This window comes from Dipodomys spectabilis, unplaced genomic scaffold (assembly GCF_019054845.1).
Source record: "Dipodomys spectabilis isolate Male_0828 unplaced genomic scaffold, ASM1905484v1 ptg000422l, whole genome shotgun sequence".
Classification (NCBI taxonomy): Eukaryota; Metazoa; Chordata; class Mammalia; order Rodentia; family Heteromyidae; genus Dipodomys; species Dipodomys spectabilis.
In genome coordinates this window covers 8,124,581-8,143,921 of record NW_024871099.1, presented here as the reverse complement: position 1 = coordinate 8,143,921, position 19,341 = coordinate 8,124,581, and the positions used below count along the sequence as shown (strand labels likewise).

General features: G+C 53.8%; 1 protein-coding gene across 1 annotated transcript; it reads left to right on the top strand.

Moving 5' to 3' along the window:
• Positions 1 to 4,606: 4,606 nt before the first annotated feature.
• Cadm4 (cell adhesion molecule 4) lies at positions 4,607 to 17,414 on the top strand. The gene is made up of 9 exons (XM_042667947.1): positions 4,607 to 4,687; positions 13,275 to 13,421; positions 13,650 to 13,802; positions 14,517 to 14,651; positions 14,839 to 15,003; positions 15,119 to 15,209; positions 15,412 to 15,584; positions 15,904 to 16,032; positions 16,397 to 17,414. The coding sequence occupies exons 1-9, from the start codon at positions 4,624 to 4,626 to the stop codon at positions 16,504 to 16,506; spliced, it is 1,167 nt and encodes a 388-aa protein (XP_042523881.1). The 5' UTR covers positions 4,607 to 4,623; the 3' UTR covers positions 16,507 to 17,414.
• The last annotated feature ends 1,927 nt before the right edge of the window (positions 17,415 to 19,341 follow it).

The window sequence follows — 19,341 nt, the reverse complement described above, 5'->3', positions numbered from 1 at the left end:
CTTGCACTCAGAGCCTGGGCACTCTGCCTTAGCTTTTTTGTTCAAGGCTATGCTCTACCACTTGAACCACAGCTCTACTTCTGGTTTTGGCTTGTTAATCAGACTTTTCTGATCCCAAATGTGTGATTCTTCTACCTCTGCTTCCTGAGTGCTGGGATTATAGCTGTACACCACCACACTTGGCGATCAAATGCAGTCTTCTCATTCAGCCACACAAGCACTAACCTTCTATTCGTCTCTTCTTCCACATCCAAGGTCAAAACGACTTCATTGTTCTAAGGAGCCAGGTCTGCATTTCCCAGGGTGCTCTGGGGCAGGCCATGGCCAGAGAGAACTTATTAGTTCCAACTCTTTAGATGTACTCAGTGAGAAATCAGTACCAGGCTGCATTTTGCTGGGGGCTTAGGAAAGGGCAGAGAAGCTGGGTTTCATTTGCCAAGATGCCTTAGGACTGGTGGAGAAAAGCTGGACTACCATTTCTTTTACTCTGTCTCTCTTTAGGGTGAAGCTTAGAGTTAGGATGTTAGAAGTTAAGATGGGATGTTGAGGTTTATCTTTGGGGGGGGGGGCAAAACAACTATTCCAATGGCACAATTATCACAGAAGTTGTTTTTCCCTGTGGTTTATTAAAGCAACCCATACAGATAAATTATATTTCTAAATTTACTTCCCAGGAAGAAGAAGAAAAAAAAGATAGGATATCACCAGTGATGTCTAGGGACAGATGAAGGAAAAAGGTTTGGTTTTAGGACTTCCTCCAAACAAGTGTCCTGGTGGTAGTTTCAGGAAGAGAAATCTTGGCTGGGTGTGGTGGTACATGCCTGTAATCCTAGCACTTTGGAGGCCCATGTAGGAGGATTGAGAGTGGAGGCCAGCCTGGTCTACATAGTGAGACCCTTCAATTAAACAAATGGAATCATAACCTATAAATTCATAAAATAGAAAGCCTGTGGTTTTACACCACCATGCTAAGGTGCTTTTTTTTTTTTTTAATGCATTAGTAGTTAACTGAAGCATCTTAGATCTTTGTGTTTATTTTTGTCAAAATCATGCCATAATTGTCACAGTGGATGAAGCATTTTATTTACTTGCTTGTTGCTGTGTTCTTAGTGTTTGGAATACACTGGAGCTTACGGAGGGAAGGAAGGAAGGAAGGAAGGAAGGAAGGGAAGGAGGGAACGAAGGAGGGAGGGAGGGAAGAAAAGAAAGGGAAAGCTATATTTTTGATGCTGTCCTCCAAGTAAACCAGCCAGACTTGGATTTCCCATAATGCCCTGCGGCAGATCAAAGCTAAAATGACATTTTCTAAGCTGGTCCATGTTTTAAATTGAGGATAATTTCACCTTTCCCACGATGCCCTCCAGCAGATACTGAAGCTAGGGACAAGTTTCTCTTAATGTCATCGGCGATCATCTGCGATCAAGACCTTATCTTTAGTGGCTCCTGAATTTTTGTTCAAAGATCTTTGGTTCCAAGAAAGAAAAGCTGTTTGTGCTGACTTAAGCAAAAACACTGTTATTGGAAGTTTAGAACCCAAGCACAGCCCAGGGCTCTTGGACTCATCAGGGACAAGAGATTGAATTGAAAGACTATGTGGAGAAACTCGGGGTGTAGCACAGAGGTAGAACACTAGCCTAGCACACACAAGGCCCTGGGTGTGATCCCCAGGACTGTACAAGAAGAAACAAATATAAAAAGAAAGGCTATGTAAATTCAAATGTCTCCCTCTTTCAGAGTCGGCCCCCCCCTCTCACACACACACACACACACACACACACACACACACACACACGTCCTTCACAAATAGTGCTAATGTACCCACTGAAATGTCAAACACCAAGTACCACTTGAATCTTAGTTCTGGAATCTTATCTACAAGGCTGACTGGGTTCAGTCAGGGCCAAGGGCAAGACTCTGCTACAACTCCCTCTGCTAGGACCAGGGAAGTTCATCTCCAAGTCACCAACTGGAGTTGCTCAAACATAGCTTCTCTGTTTCCTGCTGCTTCTCAAGCAGAGTTGGACAAACAGACCCTGTACAAGCAATCACCAGCTCCTGGCGGATTTTGTTGGAAGATATCCTCAAAGATGTACTTTTTCAGCCAGTTGCTGGTGACTCACATCTGTCAGCTCCTTAGGAGGCTGAGATCTGGGGGATTCCTAGTTCAAAGCCAGCCTAGGCAGGAAAGGAAAAGTCCCTGAGACTCTTCCCTCCAACTTGCCACCCAAAAGCAGGAAGTAGAGCTCTCAATTGGTAGAGTTCTAGCCTTGAGCAAAAAAGCTAAAAGGGAGCAAGAGACCTTGAGTGTAAACTCCCAAACCGGTACACACACACACACACACACACACACACACACACACACTCTCACACACACACACACACACACACACACACACACACACACACACACGTGTTCCTCAGGGCTGAGGTAATAGACACTCATTAGCCCCTTGGTCAGAAAGAGCCTATTGTATCTTTAGGAAAAGTAACTACTGGTACTCTCTTGTAGTTTAAATATGTCCTAGGAAGGCTTTCTATGTTGAAATATAATCTTCCCTATTAGGAGGAATTAAGAGGGTAGTAACTTAATCCATGTCATTGAGAGGTGGGGCCTGTGGTATGAGTAGGATTAGATAAATCATCGGGGTGGAGTGCCCATGATTAAATTCTGGCAGCTTTGTAAGCATGGCGGGGGGGGGGGGGGGAGGGAGGGAGAGACCAATAGAGACATGTGTGCTCCCTGTGTCTTGCCATGTGATGCCCCATGCCACCTGGGGACTCTGCCAGCCAAGAAGGACGTCAGCAGCTGCGGCTCCTCATCCTTTGCCAAAATAAACCTTTTCTTTGCCATTCACCAAGTGTAAGGCATTGTTCCTGGGGATAGTAAGAGAAAGCAGGCTATAAAACCCACTCCACAACCCCCAGCCAGAGATCCGAATGCAAGTCAAACGCTTCTCTTTCCACTTAGGTCAGGCCACGGAACGTGAACCACGGGAAACAGGGAAATTAGCAGCCAGATAAGAAATCTCAATGAAAGCTGTTGATCAATAAGAGGTTGTGAAGTGGCACGGAGAAAGAGAAAGCAATGGAGAATTATTCTGATTCAAATAGAATAGATGCAATGTCAGGTATCCCACGGCGAAACCCCTTGGTCCAGTTAATACACATTAAAAATAATGAATGACAGAAAAGTAAAACGGACTCTTGTTGGGGGTTGGGGGGAGGGTGGGCAACAGCAGTCTGGGGGAGGGCTAAGGAAGAGAATGAATGAGGGTGAATGCGGGGTCGAAGGAGTTGATTTGCATTAAGAGACCTGTTGACATTGTTTTCAGAAGGGAGAGTGTAGGAAAGGCTGATGTGGGTACACTGTGCGCATGTACAGCAATGTCACAGTGAAATTTCCCTTGTATAACGAATGTATGCTGATTCATTAAAAAAAAAAAAGAAGAAGAAGAAGAAACAGGAATTATAGACTTGGCAGCCTTGTTTTCTCCAGTGTACAGGAGCTCACAAACAGCCATGTTCTTGGGGATACAGGAAATGGAGGACAGAAGAGGATGCTAGGAGCTATGGTCCTGGGGTCCTGGGATTGATGGGACATGAAGTCCCATCCATATGGATGTGTGTGTGTTTTTTTTTTTTTTAATTTTAGGTGTGATGGAGACAAAGAGAAAACCGTGGCAGAATGGACATAGCGGGGCCTCAGTTTACCTGGCTGTCAATGGGCGCAAGAGAGGTTGAAGTCTCCTATTTCCCGTGGCTTTCTCACTCTTCCTGCACCTTGCAGGTGATAATTCTGCACCAGGTAGGTCTCCAGTTTCCTAGAAATGGGCTTTGGGGGGGGTCCCCCAACTCCTAGGAGGGAGAAGGGACTGGGATCTCGAATGGGCCTCAATGACCGGGAGAGGGCAGACTGCGCAGGCAGGAGGGGACCAGGAGAAGGCGCTGGGAGGTTAGGCCTGGCAGGTATCCATAGAAGCCTCCCTCCTTCCCTCCCTCCCTCCTTCCCTCCCTCCCCTCTTCTCTCCCCCGGGGCTCAGGATCCAGGCTTGCTTCCAAGGAGCTGGCTTTCCAAGGAGAATGAGGCTGAAACCCCAGGTTTCGCGTCAGGGAGGGAGGGGGCCCCCGGTGGGCCCTAGCCTGAGAGATGGGGGGGAAACCTGTCCAGCCGTGGGGGCTCTGCACCCTTACCTGTCCGTTCCCGCTCACCTTTCCCGGGTCACGCCTCCCTCGGGGCGCACACCCACGCCCTCCACCCCTCCCTCACCCCACCCCCCCAGCCTGGGCGCGCGCTCCCGGCACGGGCCTCCCGCGCGCCTCTCCCCTTCCCACGCGCGGCCTCTCCGTGCGGCCGGCCCACGCTCGCCTCGGCGCCTTCGCCCGCAACAACACCCGTGGACCCGTCCCGGGGGCCCGCGCCGCCCCTTCCACCTGCTCCCAGGACGCAGCCTCTCCGCGCCTCCCCTCCCGACTCCGCCCACCGCCGCAAACCACGCCCTCCGGAGAGAAAGCCACGCCTCCGGGCGGGCAGGGGGCGGGGCCTGGGCGCGGGGCGGGGCTGGCGGCGCGGGCGGTGCAGGTGCCGGGCCGGGAGCGAGCGGCGGCGGCGGCGGCGGCGGCACCATGGGCCGGGCCCGGCGCTTCCAGTGGCCGCTGCTGCTGCTGTGGGCGGCCGCGGCGGGGCCAGGTAGGGTCGGGGGCTGGGGGTCGGCCGGCTGGACTGGGTTGCGGGTGGCGGCGGCGGCGTTGCGGGGTGAGGGGAGGGGGTTCGCGCCGCGGTGACAGCCCCGCTGGTGCGGGGCCGTAGAGGCCGAACAATGCGCGCTCGGGGCCCCGGGCTCGGATCCCCTCCCCCGGACAAAGCGCAGCGCGCGGGCCGCGAGCCGGGGCGGGGGGGAGGGGAGGGGAGGGGGCGCGGGCCCGGCCGCCGTGCCGCAGCCCCCCCCACACCCCGCACAGGCCCGGATCCCCGCGGGGACAAAGGGCCTGAGACACCCCCCCCTCCTCCCGTACCCACACATCCCAGCCCGCCTTCTCCCCTTCGGACCCCGCTGTCCTTCTGTCCCGGTCTCTGCATCCCTCTGTCTCCGGATCCCTCGCTCTCCTTGTCCCTCCACCTTGTCCTCTCTCGGTCTCCAAGCCCTTCTGTCTGTCCCCCGTTCTCCTTGCCTCTCTGTTCCCCATCACTCCATCCTGCCCTTGCCCCCCCCTTTTCCCTGGGTCACTCTGTAGCCACCCCCCACCCCCCCAGTCAACACTCACCCTGCCCTGTCCCTCTGTATTTTCGGCTCTCTCACTATGCCCCCATTCTCCACCTCAGCCCCTGTGTCGCTGTCACCCCGTTTCTCTTCCCTTTCTCTCTGTGCCCCTCTAGTCTCTCTTCCTAACCTCTGTCATCTCTTTCCTTCTCTCTGTCCCAATGTTTCTCTGTCCCCTGCCCATCTGCTTCCCCTGCTCACACAATGTCTTCCTCGGGATCCCCCATCCTTCCAACATGCCTGCACCCCACTGTACCCCTGGAGAGAAATTCCAGTCCAGCCCAGCAGCTGATGGAACCCCCCCCCCAGGGGGAGACCGGCCATGTGGATGTGTGTGGAAGTGGTACACACGTGGACGGAACATATGCTCCCCCCTCAGCCCTCCCCACCCAGCCACACATCCTGGCTCTGACTGACAGAGCAGCCCCCCTTGGGGCATCCAGGGAGCCATCTGCATACCCTTGTCACTCACTGTGGGAAGTTGGGAACACCCAAGACAGGGTGACCCTGAGGATGGAGACAAGGTCAGGAAATGTCACCCAAACACTCACATTGTGTGTGTCAGAGCTACCATGGGTCTCCCCTTCCCTGGTGGGTCAAACCCCTTTTGGAAGAGGCTGAGCTGAAGCAGGGTTTGGGGTGTACGCTACAGCGATTTGGGAAAGGAATTGTGACAAGGTGGCACAGGACTGGGGGGGAATGTGGGTTTAAAGCAGCTAGTGACAAAACACCCCCATCTTCCTTGGTTTCAGTTTTCCCCTTCTGTAAAGTGACTTACAAGAGAATGTCAGCCAAGCGTGGTGGCTCACGCCTGTCATCCTAGCTACTCAGGAGACTTGAGATCTAAGGCTCACGGTTCAAAGCTAGCCTCGGGCAGGAAAGTCTGAGAAACTATCTCCAGTTAGCCACCAGAAAGCCAGAAGTGGATCTGTGGTTCAAGTGGTAGGCACCAGCCTTGAGTGACAAAGCTAAGGGACAGCACTGAATCCCTGAGTTCAAGCTCCAGGCCCAGCACATATATACTCACATAAAGAATGTCAGCTCAGAGGGGAAAATTATTCCGTTCATGGAGTCGGGTCATACCTACCCCACTCCAAGGTTTGAGGTAGAGCCCCCTCCCGCCTCGTCTCAGGAACCCAGATGCTCTCCCTTTTCTCCTGTAACCTTCTTTTCCATCCTTTCTTCACAACACATAACCCCGATCTCCCCAGTGGGAGATTTGTTACCTTAGCTACATTTCCACCCATTTTCTTTCCTTTTTCTTTTTTTTAGACTTTAAAGCCAGGTTCATAGCATGTTGGAGCCAATGAACCCAGTAAACAAAAGCTCTGAGGGGCTTTAGAACATTTCCATCTTTAGGATTCTAGAATCTGGAAGCCCTTAGAACCTTGACATCTTTGAAGTTCTAGAACCTCGATGAGGGTTTTGCGTGCTGGCATCTTGACATCTTTAAAATTCTGCAATCTTGAGCTGTTGGAGTTCTTGGATCTTGGCCTTTCTGGCCTGTGGAAGGAATTCTGGTCTGTGAGTGTAGAATGGAAGGACTGGCTTCTCAGGATGAGAATGTCTCTCAGCTGATCCACCAACTTGGCCCAGGATTCCTTCCTCCCATGCCTTTTTTTTTTTTTCTCAAGAACTTGCACCTAGCCTTTGCCCCTGGTTTGTTTGTAGCCACTCTTGCTTGGTAGCCAACTCTTCTCTTGTAAATGTCTTGCTCAATTACAGGCCTGGACTTTATAGATGCAGAGCAAGCTTGGCGTTATGGAGATAATTCTGGGCTGGAAGCTAAGGACCTAGATCCCAGGTCGCTACCCCTCTGGTATTTTGTGTCACCTTTCTCTTCTGAGCCTCTGAGTTTCCCTCTTCTGCAGAGTCGGAATAGGAAGCGGTGACACTTGGCCTCTAAGTGTCCTGGCCTGCTTTCCTGGTCATTCATTGGCTATTTCAGAGTGGTCTTGGCCACCAGATTGTGGGTGGAAGGGAATGGATGAGGGATTCCCCCCTCTCTCTCCCTCTTCCCCTCACGGGATCCAGCCAGCAGGAGTGGGCATGGAAGATGGAAGCAATTTTTGTGTCTTTTCAAAACCGTATTCTTCCCATCCTGGCCCACTCAGCCGCCGAGGCTCGCCGAAGGCCTGATGGGATTGCTGTCAATAGGAAGAAGTGTTCAGGGTGGGCAAGTTGGAAGGTGTGAGAGAGGCGGGTGAGAACTAAGGAGGGAACAGAGACCCTCAAACCCCAAAATAGGGTAAGAGGGGAAAACAGCCTAGAAAGCAGATATGCACATAGCGAGAAAGAAGAAAGAAGCCGTTCAGTTACTGGGGAGCCTGGCAGAGGGGGGAGCTTGTTGATTCCAAATAATGTTTTCCTCCCAGGGTGAGTCAACTTTTCCCCTTGCTAAAGTCTGACCAGCCACTCTGAGAAGAGGGGGACCCTCCCCTCATTGTATGCTACCCAGAGGGGTAGATCTTTGGAGATTTCTATCATGACACCCCCCCACCCCACCCACCCATGAACTGGACCCTTGAGTCCCCAGCACCCCCCCAGGGGTGGGAGTCAGGTTCCATCATGGATTCCAAGGCCTGAACCCCAGCAGGGCTGGGGCCCAGGGGGGGGGGGTGGGTTAATGTCGTGCGAGCCTGGCCTGTCCCCGTCTCGGGGAACACAAAGACAGCTTTCTCTCTCCCCAAACACTCATGGTTTCTGCCTGGGCAGACCCAGTCCACAGAGCTCAGGCCCCCAGCGCTTCCGTGCAACACGCATTATGGTAGGGGGTGGGATACAGCTGGGGTGACACAGAGAAAGGGGGTGAATAAGGGGCACTGGGGGGGGTGACGGATCAGAGTGGGGGGGTCTTGTAGGAGGTACTCTTCCGGGAGCAGGAATTTATTCCACGAACCTGCACCCAGGGTGACCCTCCCAAGTCCTACTCCCTCCCAGCCTGGGCCTGGAATGCAGGGAGTCCCTAATATTCCAGGAACGTGGGGGCCACAGGGAGGACTTTGTGTGTGAGGCTGCTGACTCACCCGGACGCCCCCACCTGATGATGCCTGGGTCCCCAAAGAGACAATGGACAGAGAAAGGCAGGACTGGGGCTCTGGGGATTGAGGGCTGTAGACTTGGAGCCCAAAGTTTCTAAGATGGGAGGGGATGGGCCAGCATGCATGAGTTGAAGGAGGAGGACTGGGGCTTGGACTCTTGGATCTGAGGGAGGAGGACTGGGGTCCGGACCCCTGAATCTGAGGGAGGAGGTCTGAGGTCTTGACTCCTGGGTCTGAGGGAGGAGGCTGGGTCCTGGACTCTGGGTCTAAGGATGGAGGAGTCTGTAAGTCGCACTTGGAAGTTCTGTGGCTGGGGGTGGGGTGGGGAGAGGGGGGGTCATAGGACTGGGTCCGGAGAGAGGATGAAGCTGGGGTTTTCAGTGGGGGGGGGGCTGGGACCCTGATGCCTAGGTCCTGCAAATACAGGCGCCTTCACAAGGCTGAGCTGGTGAAGAATTGATGCTTTGTGTGAGGATGTTCGGACTCCGCCATTGATGGGGGGGTGTAGGGGGGGTTCCATCGGGATTCAGGGATGTACCACCTCCCTAGGAGAGGAAGGGGGAAGGAGGGCTGATGCCAGGAACCCCCTGGGGAGCGGATACAGATGGGGGGGTGGCTGTGACCTTCCTGAAATAGTGACCTTGAGACTCCCTTGGGCATTCGCTGACTCAGGACCCAGGAAGTGCTCCCCCCATCCTGTTTAGTCTCCGTGGAAACATCCGCCAGCTGTGTGCTCTGGACCCCTGTCTTCTGGGTCCTGAAGGAGGGAGGGGGTGGGGGGGTGGGCTGGGCCCTGGACTTCTAGGTCTGAGGGGGGCAGGAGGCTGGAGTCTCAGACTCCTGTCTGGAAAGGGGAAGGATGCAGAGAGCCTAGATCCCTGGATCTGAGGGAGGAGGGCTGAGCCCTGACGTCTTGGGTCTGAGGGAGGAGGTCTTAGGCTTGGATGCTTAGATCTGAGGGAGGAGGACTTGGAAAGAGAGCTGGGGCCTGGACTCCTTGATGGCTAAGGCCTTGACCCTTGGATCTGATGGGGGAGGCCTGGGACCTGGACCCCTAGGTCTGATGAAGGCCTGGGGCCTGGACCCCTAGGTCTGAGGGAGGAGGCCTGAGGCCTGGACCCCTGGGTCTGAGAGAAGAAGCTGAATTCCTGGCTCTCTACATTATCACCTGCTCAGCTGCACTTCTCCAAACCCTCCCCTGCCCCTTTATCCAGGCACCCCATCCCTATGACTACTAAAAATCTGTCAACACAGTTTAAAGGGCCAGCGCCCCAGTCCCAAAGGCTCAGCCCCTCTCCAACCACAAAGTCCCGCCCCCCCACCACCCCCGAACCCTGAAACAAAAGCTCTTAAAATATTAGTATTCCAGGCACAAGCCCTGTTGGTTACTGACTCCTCAGGAGGGGGAGGAAAGAAAACAAAAGCCCCCCCCCTCACCCCATGTGCACCCTTAAGAGAACAGTGGGTAAATTGGGGTGGGGGGAGGCAGATCCTGAGGTGGAAATGGCTCCCACAGAGGGGTATCTTTAGTCTACTGACTTGCCTTGGATGCCCCATCCCAAGCCTCATTCTCCACATCTGTAAAATGGGGGGCTTAGCTTACACTAGTGTCAGATCCAGGACCCTCAGCGAGGTGTTTTGCTTTTTTTTTTTTTTTTTTAAAGGGCCAAGACACCCAAGTCCGTTTCCCCGGGCATGGGCTGTAAATAACCATGGCCTTCAGATGGGGTTCCCTGAACCGCAGGGTCCACGCTGGCTCCCATGAGGCTGGCACTGGCAGCATTCTGGTTTTCTGGTTTTCTGGGCAAGGTAAGCACACTTGCCCAAGGTCGCACTGGTGGCAGGTGGTACAGCTGCGACCCACCCGCGTTTCCCATGACAATAACGGTTCTTACTGGTTTTGCAGTGATGAAACCCTGCCAGGTGCCCCAGTTTGTTGGGCAGCTTCTCTTCCCGCCCCCCCCCCCCAATTCCTTCGTGTTTATCAAATACCATACACACTTCCAGCACCAGGGGGCAGCAGTTAGCCCAACCCACTTACCACTACCACTTAGACACACCTCCATCGCAAATAATAACAAAGACATCATCCCAAGCCCATGACACTCATGTCCCACAATCCCTTGCCAATGCTGACCATGCCACCCTGAGAACTGAGAGTGGACTTAGGTCCTGGATAGGCAGTCTGAAAGATCCAGGTGCAGGTTGCTTGCTCTGCCAGTTGGTTCTGACATTGGGCAAGTCCAGCCATCCGTCTGGGTCAGTTTCCTTACTTGTAAAATGGGAACTGGGATGTCAGACCCTGAGTTCAATCCCCAGCACCAAGCAATCAATAAAGATTCAAGTGGTTCAAGTGGCAGAGATATGAGGAGGTCCTGAGTTCCCACCTCAGGACCATTGAGGAAGGGAGAGGGCGAGAAGAAGAGGAAGAGAAAGGAAGGAGGGAGAAAAAAAAGAAGGAAAGAGAAAGGAGGAAGGGAGGGAGAGAGACAGCAGTGGTTTCCTTGAGCAGGTACTGCGAAGATTAAGTGCAAGATAAATCAGTAAGGCCCTCAGCACGGGGCTGAGCCTGGCAGCTACCTAACAAACCGTAGCTACTGTGGTGATTGCTATTTGGAGATGTTAGAGATGGTGGCAGAAAGGCTAGTGCTGATTAGTCTTGGCTTTGTTTTCTGTATACGGTAGCTTTTCTTCTTTCTCTTTTTCCATTTCTTCTTTTCTTTTTCCTCTTTTTTATTTATGGGGAGGGGAGAAGGGGTGCTAGGGACGAGTCCAGGGCCTCTAGCTAGCAAGTCTCCCAGCCAACCTTTTCTAGTCTTCCACTTGCTCCTCTGATGGATTTGTCAGGGTGAGTTAGCTGCTATAACAAACAGCCCTGAAATCTTTTTTTTTTTTTTGGCGAGTCCTGGGGCTTGAAATCAGGGCCTGGGTGCTGTCCCTGAGCCTCTTTGTGCTCAAAGCTGGCGCTCTACCACTTGAGCTGCAGTGCCACTTCTGGCTTTTTTTGTTATTGTTGTTGAATAGTTTATTGGAGATAAGAGTCTTATGGGAACTTTTCTACCTGGGCTGGCTTGAACCACGATCCTCAGATCTCAGCCTCCTGAATAGCTAGGATTACAGTTGTGTGCCACCGGCACCCAGCTAGCCCCGAAATCTTTATGGCTTAACAAAAATGTGTGTTGCTTGCTCTCATCCAAATCCTAAATGGACAGACCAAGGAGAGTAGTCAGTTGTGGATCAGAGATCCTGCCAGCTTGTGTTCCTACACTTCTTGGGGCTCTCCTTGGAGTGCTCCATACCCACCCAGCCTGAAGGGTTGCAAGAGTTATGGGCTACTTGGAACGATGTATTTATCTTTCCTATTTATATCCAGATGGTCAGAGATCAGTCACATGGTGCTGCTCAGTTGCAAAGGATGCTGGGAAAGTAGCCTCATAGCCTAGTGTGTGATGTATCCATTAACTTTACAATGGAACAAACCATTCAAAGTGGCTAGGGTTGGGCTTGGTAGTACATGCATATAATCTCAGCTATGTGGAAGGCAGAAGGATTAATAACAGGGTAAGCGGCTGGGAATATGGTTTGGTGGTAGAGTGCTTACCTAGCATGCATGAAGCCCTAGGTTCGATTCCTCTGTACCACATAAACAAGAAAGTTAATAATAAAATTATATTTAAAAGTAAAGGCCGGGGCAAAAGCTTAAGACCCTTTCAAAATCAAAAAGGGTTGGGATGGGGCTGGGAAGGTGGCTCAGTGGTAGAGCGCTTGCCTTGCATGCATGAGGCCCTGGGTTCGATTCTTCAGCACCACATATGCAGAAAAAAAAAGCCGGAAGTGGCGCTGTGGCTCAAGTGGTACAGCGCTAGCCTTGAGCTGAAGAGCTGAGGGACAGTGCCCAGGCCCAGAGTTCAGGCCCCATGACCGGACCAAAAAAACAAAGCAAAACAAAACAAAAAAAGTGTTGAGAACATGGCTCAAGTGGCTCTACCAAGTACAAGCTCAGTTCAAAACCCATTAGACAACTGGACACTGGTGGCTCACGCCTGTCATCCTAGCTACGCAGGAGGCTGAGATCTGAGGATCACAGTTCAGAGCTAGCCCAGGCAGGAAAGACCGTGAGACTGTCATCTCCAATGAAAACCAGAAGTGGCATTGTGGCTCATGTGGTAGAGCACCAGCCTTGCGCACCCAGGCCCTGAGTAATGGTAAAAACAAGAAACCCAGTAGATTTTAAAAAACAAAAAAGCAAAACCTTTCTGACTTAAATACCATTCATTCTATTTTTTCTTGAAGCTGGGCTAGGTCAAGTGGGCAGTCTTCTTTTGGTCTTACCTGGAATTATTTCTGTGACCTCCATTTACCCTGTGATGCATTGGTGGCTGATGGATCCACTCACATGGCAGACATTGGGGCTGGCCATTTCCTGGGCTTCTCTTTTCATGGGGCTTAGCACTAGTGGAACATGGCCACTAACCATCTGTGGGTGGCAGAAGGTTCCACGACTCCTATGTCACCTCTAGCGAATGCTACTGGTGGGTGCCATAGAAAGGCCTGCCTTGCTTAGGGGAGGCAGAGCCCCTCCTTTCTGGGAGGAACAGTCAAGCTTGCTTGCTGAGGCCATGTCTGTGGCTTGGAGACAAGCCACAGGGAGTACCCAGGTACGGTAGGTGCTATTTGCTGAATACACCTCAGCCTCCTACACTGGGTGCACTCCAGCTCAGTGTCCCAATGGGACTTTCTTTTAGAGCCTTCTGTGACCTTGGTGTGTCCTTGGGCTGTCCCATGCAGCATAGGCCACAGGGGCTTGGTCTCAACTCCTCCAGAGCTGGAGATCTCCTGGCTCCTAGCCTGTGGGAGATGCTGGATGTAATGTACTGGCTGAGAGGGCAGGAGACAGACTGGTGAGTTACTTGGATGGACAAGGAAGTGAAACAGAAGGAAAAGACTGAGTCTCCTATCATCTTCACTGTTCTAGGGGCCGGACAAGAAGTACAGACAGAGAACGTGACAGTGGCTGAGGGTGGGGTGGCTGAGATCACCTGTCGTCTGCACCAATATGATGGATCTATAGTTGTTATCCAGAACCCGGCTCGGCAGACCCTCTTCTTCAATGGCACCCGAGGTGAGTGCTGGGGCTTGGACATAACTGATTCTGGAGGGAGGAAGGGGCCTGGGGCTTGGCTTCTGGTTCCAGCAGGCAGAAGGACCTGAATCGTGATGGGTCCCACGGGGAGGAAGCAGTTGGACAGCTCAGACTATTCATAGGTCCAGCTGGAGAAAAGCAGAGTGCTGGATGTGAGCTCCTGTGGTCAGCTTGTCCCATGTTCACGTCTCCCCCTTTCCTCTCTAGCCCTGAAGGATGAGCGTTTTCAGCTTGAAGAGTTCTCCCCACGTCGGGTGCGGATCCGGCTCTCAGATGCCCGCCTAGAGGATGAGGGTGGCTACTTCTGCCAGCTCTACACAGAAGACACACACCACCAGATCGCCACGCTCACTGTGCTAGGTACTGCCCCCCACCCTCCTCGGCTGCACCTCTCTTCTCCTGAGACCTTCTTGGCCTGGCTGTGGTTCAGTTCCTGGACATCTGGCTCCAGCAACCATGGCTGCCTTCCTGAACATCTTGATCTCTGTGACTGACCCCTGACACTCAGAACATCTTTGCTCCAGGTTGCTTTTTTTTCCCCTTTCAATCGTGGGGCTTGAACTCTGCTGGGCCTGGGCGCTGTCCCTCTGCAATTCAGCTCAAGGCTAGCACTCTACCACTTGAGCCACTGCACCACTTCTGGTTTTCTGGTGGTTCATTGGAGATAAGAGTCTCACAGACTTTCCTGCCCGGGCTGGCTTTGAACTGCCATCCTCAGATCTCAGCCTCCTGAGCAGCTAGGATTACAGACGTGAGCTACCAGTGTCTGGCCTGGTTGCTTTTTGGGGGGGATGGCTGGGGGGGGGAGAGATACTCAGGTTTGAGTTCAGAGTCCAGGAGCTGTCCCATAGCTGGTGCTCTACCACTTGAGCCATAACTCCACTGTTGGCCTTTTGGTGGTTACATGGAGGTAAGAGTCTCATGGACTTTTGGATGTAGCCGCCCTCGGATCTCAGTCTCCTGAGTCGTCAGACTGACAGGCGTGAGCCCCCAGTGCACGGCTTCGTCTGGTTGCTTTGAGTCCACCTCGAGGGTGCCTCCCTTGACACCCTGCGCCCCTTCTCGCCTTCGCAGTGGCCCCGGAGAATCCTGTGGTGGAGGTCCGAGAGCAGGCGGTGGAGGGCGGCGAGGTGGAGCTCAGCTGCCTGGTTCCTCGATCGCGTCCCGCCGCGGTCCTGCGCTGGTACCGCGACCGCAAGGAGCTGAAAGGTGCCCGGGCTGGAGGCAGGCGGGGGCGGGGCTCCGGAAGGGGCGGGGCTTGTGGTAGAACTTGGCTCCGGCGGGGGTGTGGTCTGCGGACGGGGGCGGGGCTTGGCGAGCCGCCTGCGTTGCGATTGGTGGGGTGTTGGAGCTGGAGCCTCGGCCTGACGTTGTTGGGGGGCGGGGCTGGGGGCAGGCGTGAGCAGTGGCCAGGAAAATGGCAAGGTGTGGAGCGTGGCGAGCACCGTGCGGTTCCGCGTGGACCGGAAGGACGATGGCGGCATCGTCATCTGCGAGGCGCAGAACCAGGCGCTGCCCTCGGGACACAGCAAGCAGACGCAGTACGTGCTGGACGTCCAGTGTAAGTGCTTGGAGGGCAGGGTCCACCCCGGGGATCCCCACGCCAGCCGCCCGTGCCTGGGGGAGGAGGGCGGGCCTGGCCCCACCGCCATCCCCCCCCTTCCCTCTGCCCACAGACTCCCCGACGGCCCGGATCCACGCCTCCCAAGCCGTGGTGAGGGAAGGGGACACGCTGGTGCTGACGTGCGCCGTCACGGGCAACCCCAGGTGGGCGCTGATCCTGAGGTGGTCCTGGGGCAGCCCAGGACTCTGGGTGGGGGTTCTAGGAGTGGAAGGGCCTGGGAGGGCGAGGAAGCCTGAGATCCCCGGACAGGGGAGGCTGGACCCAGGCCTGATGGTCTTCTAGCAATGAAGGGCTAGGAAGGAGCATGAGTTCCTAACTCTCACTGTCCTTTGTCCCCCCCACCAGGCCGAACCAGATCCGCTGGAACCGGGGGAATGAGTCTCTGCCTGAGAGGGCGGAGGCCGTGGGGGAGACACTCACGCTTCCCGGCCTGGTTTCTGCGGATAACGGCACCTACACCTGCGAGGCGTCCAACAAGCACGGCCACGCGAGGGCGCTCTACGTGCTGGTGGTCTACGGTGAGGGCAGCGGCGGCCCTGGGCCGGGCGCAGGGCTGGAGTCACGGAGGGGGTGGGCTGGGGGGAGGATGTCTGTCATGTTTCTATCCCGGCAGAAGGCAGGGCAGGTATTGGGAGAAAAACCAAGTATTTTTCCAGGAAATGGAGCATCTGGAAAGAGGACCCCTAGAAGGGCCTGAGGGGGAGCAGTAAGTTTTGGAAGGGTGTCGCAGAGAAAGGGGCAAGGTTTCTGATGTAGTCTGCAGGAAGGTGTGGCCAGGACTGGGACCACATCCCTAAGGACGTGGTCTTTCTCGTGCCCTGTCTGTCCCTCTGGCAGACCCTGGTGCGGTGGTAGAAGCCCAGACGTCGGTTCCTTACGCCATTGTTGGCGGCATCCTGGCGCTACTGGTGTTTCTGATCATATGCGTGCTAGTGGGCATGGTGTGGTGCTCCGTGCGACAGAAGGGTGAGTGGGGGTGAGGGCAGGGCCCGAGGGCTAGCGATGGGTGTGGTTGGCTGTGGGGTTGGAAAGAGGCGGGGCCTAGAGCCAGAAGAAAGGGGTGGATTGGAAGATTGGGAATCCTGCGGGACCTCAGGCTGAGAGTCCCCGGAGAGCAGAGCACTTGGAATCCTAATTCTCGTTTTTTACCTCTTTCTCTGCCACTGTCCTGTCATATTCCGTTCTTCCCTGGACCTGACTCCCTCTTCCTGTGTTCCATTTCTCCCTCTGTCTGTCTGGCCTGGTCTGTCTTCCTCTCTCCATGTCTGTGCCCAACATGCCGGTCCACATGAACATCCCACTGCCTGGGGGGAAATCTACCATACCTTAGGCTCCTATCTGACCCATGAGGCCAGTGGCTTGGATGAGCAGGGCGAAGCAAGAGAAGCCTTCCTCAATGGCAGCGATGGGCATAAAAGGAAAGAAGAGTTCTTCATCTGACCCCACCCCCACCCCAGGCCTGGGCCTGGGCCGGGTCCCCCCCTACTGCCAGCTGCAAGGAACCAGCAAAGACATTACCAGAGTCTGGGATGGTGGGCTTCCCCCTCACCACTAACACCTCAGATGCTTGGGCAGGGATGGGGGATTGGATACCTGGATCTGTGCTAGGGCCAGAAGTGAGGGCCCCCGAGGTCCGGGTCCCCCAGGGGGCAGGGGCCAAAGGTCCACCCCCAAGTCCAGGGAGGGCAGTAGGGATTGGGTTGTGGGAACATAACTGGGGGAAAGCCAGGGCCCCTAGGCTAGAGAACCAGGTCTTGTGGGGAGGGATCAGATTCTGGGAAGGGAGGGGTGGGCAGGGAAGGGGAATACAGATTTCTTTGGGGGTCCCAGACCCCATGCCAGCCATTGTAAGAGTTCCACAGAGCTCTGGGCACCTCTTTGCAAAGCCATGTTTGCACGGTGGGGGGACGGGTGGGGGGGCGGGCCTGGAAACAGGATTCTGTGTCTTTGTGTCAAAACTTTGATGGGGGCAGTGAGGGAGGCAGCCCCAGCTCTATCCCCAACCCCCTTCCCTAGGCTCCTGGGCTCCCTGTCCCTCCACCTCCTCCTGATGTCTGTCCCACCCATATTTGTCCACCCACTCCTGGGGGGGCCTTCCCCATCTCTCCTCCAGGCCCCCCGGGGAGGAGAAAGGAGTTTGGGGGGAGGGTGCGTGGTCTCTATGGTTTTATATATAATATATTAAAAATTCAAAAATCTGTATGAAATATCAGATTGCACCCCCTACCCCCCTATTCCTGGCTTTTGCCCCCTTTTTCTTGTTTAAAAAAACACACATTTTTGTACGGGGAGGGGAAAGGGAGGGGGTTTGGCAATCCCACTAACCACCATTAAACTGAGGAGAGAACAAGTGTGTGGGGTGGCTGTGTATCTGTCCCTAGGCCCAGGGCTGCATCACTGGGTGGGAGACTAAGGGTCGGGGAGGGAAGGGATGGAGAGCCCAAGTTGCTGGTGCCTAGACTGGAAAAGGCTCTTGACCACACCCTAGATAGTTCCTCTCGCCATCCAAATTTTCAGTGTAATAAAATAAGCCACTGAGTCTGCCTGGTAGCTACTAAGCCACCCAGTCCCATCCTCATAGCCTACATCCGAATCCTTTACCCTGACATTAATCTCCAGGGAAACGTTATTGTTTTTTTGCTGTTGTTATATATTTTTGAGGCAGGGTTTTGCTACATAACTCAAGCTGGCCTTGAACCCTCTCCATCCTCCTGCCTCAACCACTGAGCACTGAGATTGAGCCACAGGCCCACTACTTCCATCGTTCGCGTCTTACTGTCCCTGCCCTGTTCAAAACCAGTCTCTACCTTCTCATGTCCTCTAGATCAAGTCCCTTCAGTGTGGCACTGTTGTATGGTGAGAAAACGGAGAAGCCACATTTTGAGAGAGAGAATAGGGAGTCTACTAAAAGGCCGGCAACTGCTTGGTGGATGCCAGTCTCAAAGACCAGCAGCCAGCAAATACACTTAACCATTAGGAAACTGAGCTACAAAGTTTAGAGAGGAAAGAAAGAACAAAACCAACCCAACAAACCCATTCAGCTCCAGCTGGGATCTCCCTACTACAGCATGGCAGGTTCCTCACTCATTTACCTAGATCTCATGTGTATTGTTCTTTTTTTTTTTTTTGGTCCGGTTGTGGGGCCTGAACTCTGGGCCTGGGCGCTGCCCTTCAGCTCAAGGCTAGCGCTCTACCACTTGAGTCACAATGCCACTTCCGGCTTTTCTCTTTTTGCATATGTGGTGCTGAGGAATCGAACCCAGGGCCTCATGCATGCAAGGCAAACGCTCTACCACTGAGCCACCTTCCCAGCCCTCATGTGTATTGTTCTAACTTTAGGTTAGGAAAGAAACCTTTATGACCTGGGCTGCTGCATGCATGTGGCTCTCCAAAGCTCTGGAAGGAGAACTGCTTAAGCTAGAGTTTGGGCCAGCCTGGGTAACAGAAACATTGTCTGTGTGTGTGTGTGTGTGTGTGTGTGAGTTGTGGAGCCTGAACCCTGGGCCTGGGCGCTGTCCCTCAGCTCTTCAGCTCAAGGCAAGTGCTCTACCACTTGAGCCACAGCATTGGAGATAAGAGTCTCACAGACTTTCCTGCCCAGGCTGGCTTTTTACCTGGATCCTCAGATCTCAGTCTCCTGAGTAACTAGGATTATAGGCGTGAGCCACCAGCACCCAGCCCCATCATCTTTTTTTGTCTTTGTTTTGGGACGGTCTTGATATGTAGGGTAGGCTAGTCTGAAACCCTAGATTCTTCTGTCTCTACCTCCCAAATGCAGGCTTTGCACCAGGTTAGAGACTGTTAAAAATAAAATCCAGTCAAGGCAAAAAGGCAGGAGGAGCAAAAGTTCAAGGTCAGGCTGAGCTATAATAGCAAGACCCATGCTCAAAAACAAGTATAATAACAAAATCCTTACTGTGTGCCAGCTACTGCTTCGAGTTCTTGAAACAGCCAAGAAAAAAAATGTCAGGTGATACAATTGAACACTAAGGTGAAATCAGATACTCTCTAGGTGGGGCACATCCAGAGACCCTCAGGGAGACTTTGTGAGGAAACAGACTGGGGGTGGGGGGGAGAGAGGAAACAAAGAAACGATTTCAGATTGGATTGAGGACTATTAAAGTCAATAAAGGGAGGGGATTTGAGGGACTATTATGCTAAGTTTCAAGCATATCTCCGTAGCCAAAAGGGGCCTCTAAGTCCCTTGTTCCCGTCAGCCTGCTTTCAACCACCATCTATGGTGCTAGTCCTTCTCTTTTAAAGTAACCCCACTCA

Bases quoted from the DNA above. Each gene is read 5' to 3' on its own strand.
- Cadm4 (XM_042667947.1), top strand. From the start codon at position 4,624: ATGGGCCGGGCCCGGCGCTTCCAGTGGCCGCTGCTGCTGCTGTGGGCG. The intron at 15,210-15,411 runs GTGGGCGCTGAT...CCCCCCCACCAG, and splicing joins GCCGTCACGGGCAACCCCAG to GCCGAACCAGATCCGCTGGA. The intron at 16,033-16,396 runs GTGAGTGGGGGT...ACCATACCTTAG, and splicing joins GTGCTCCGTGCGACAGAAGG to GCTCCTATCTGACCCATGAG.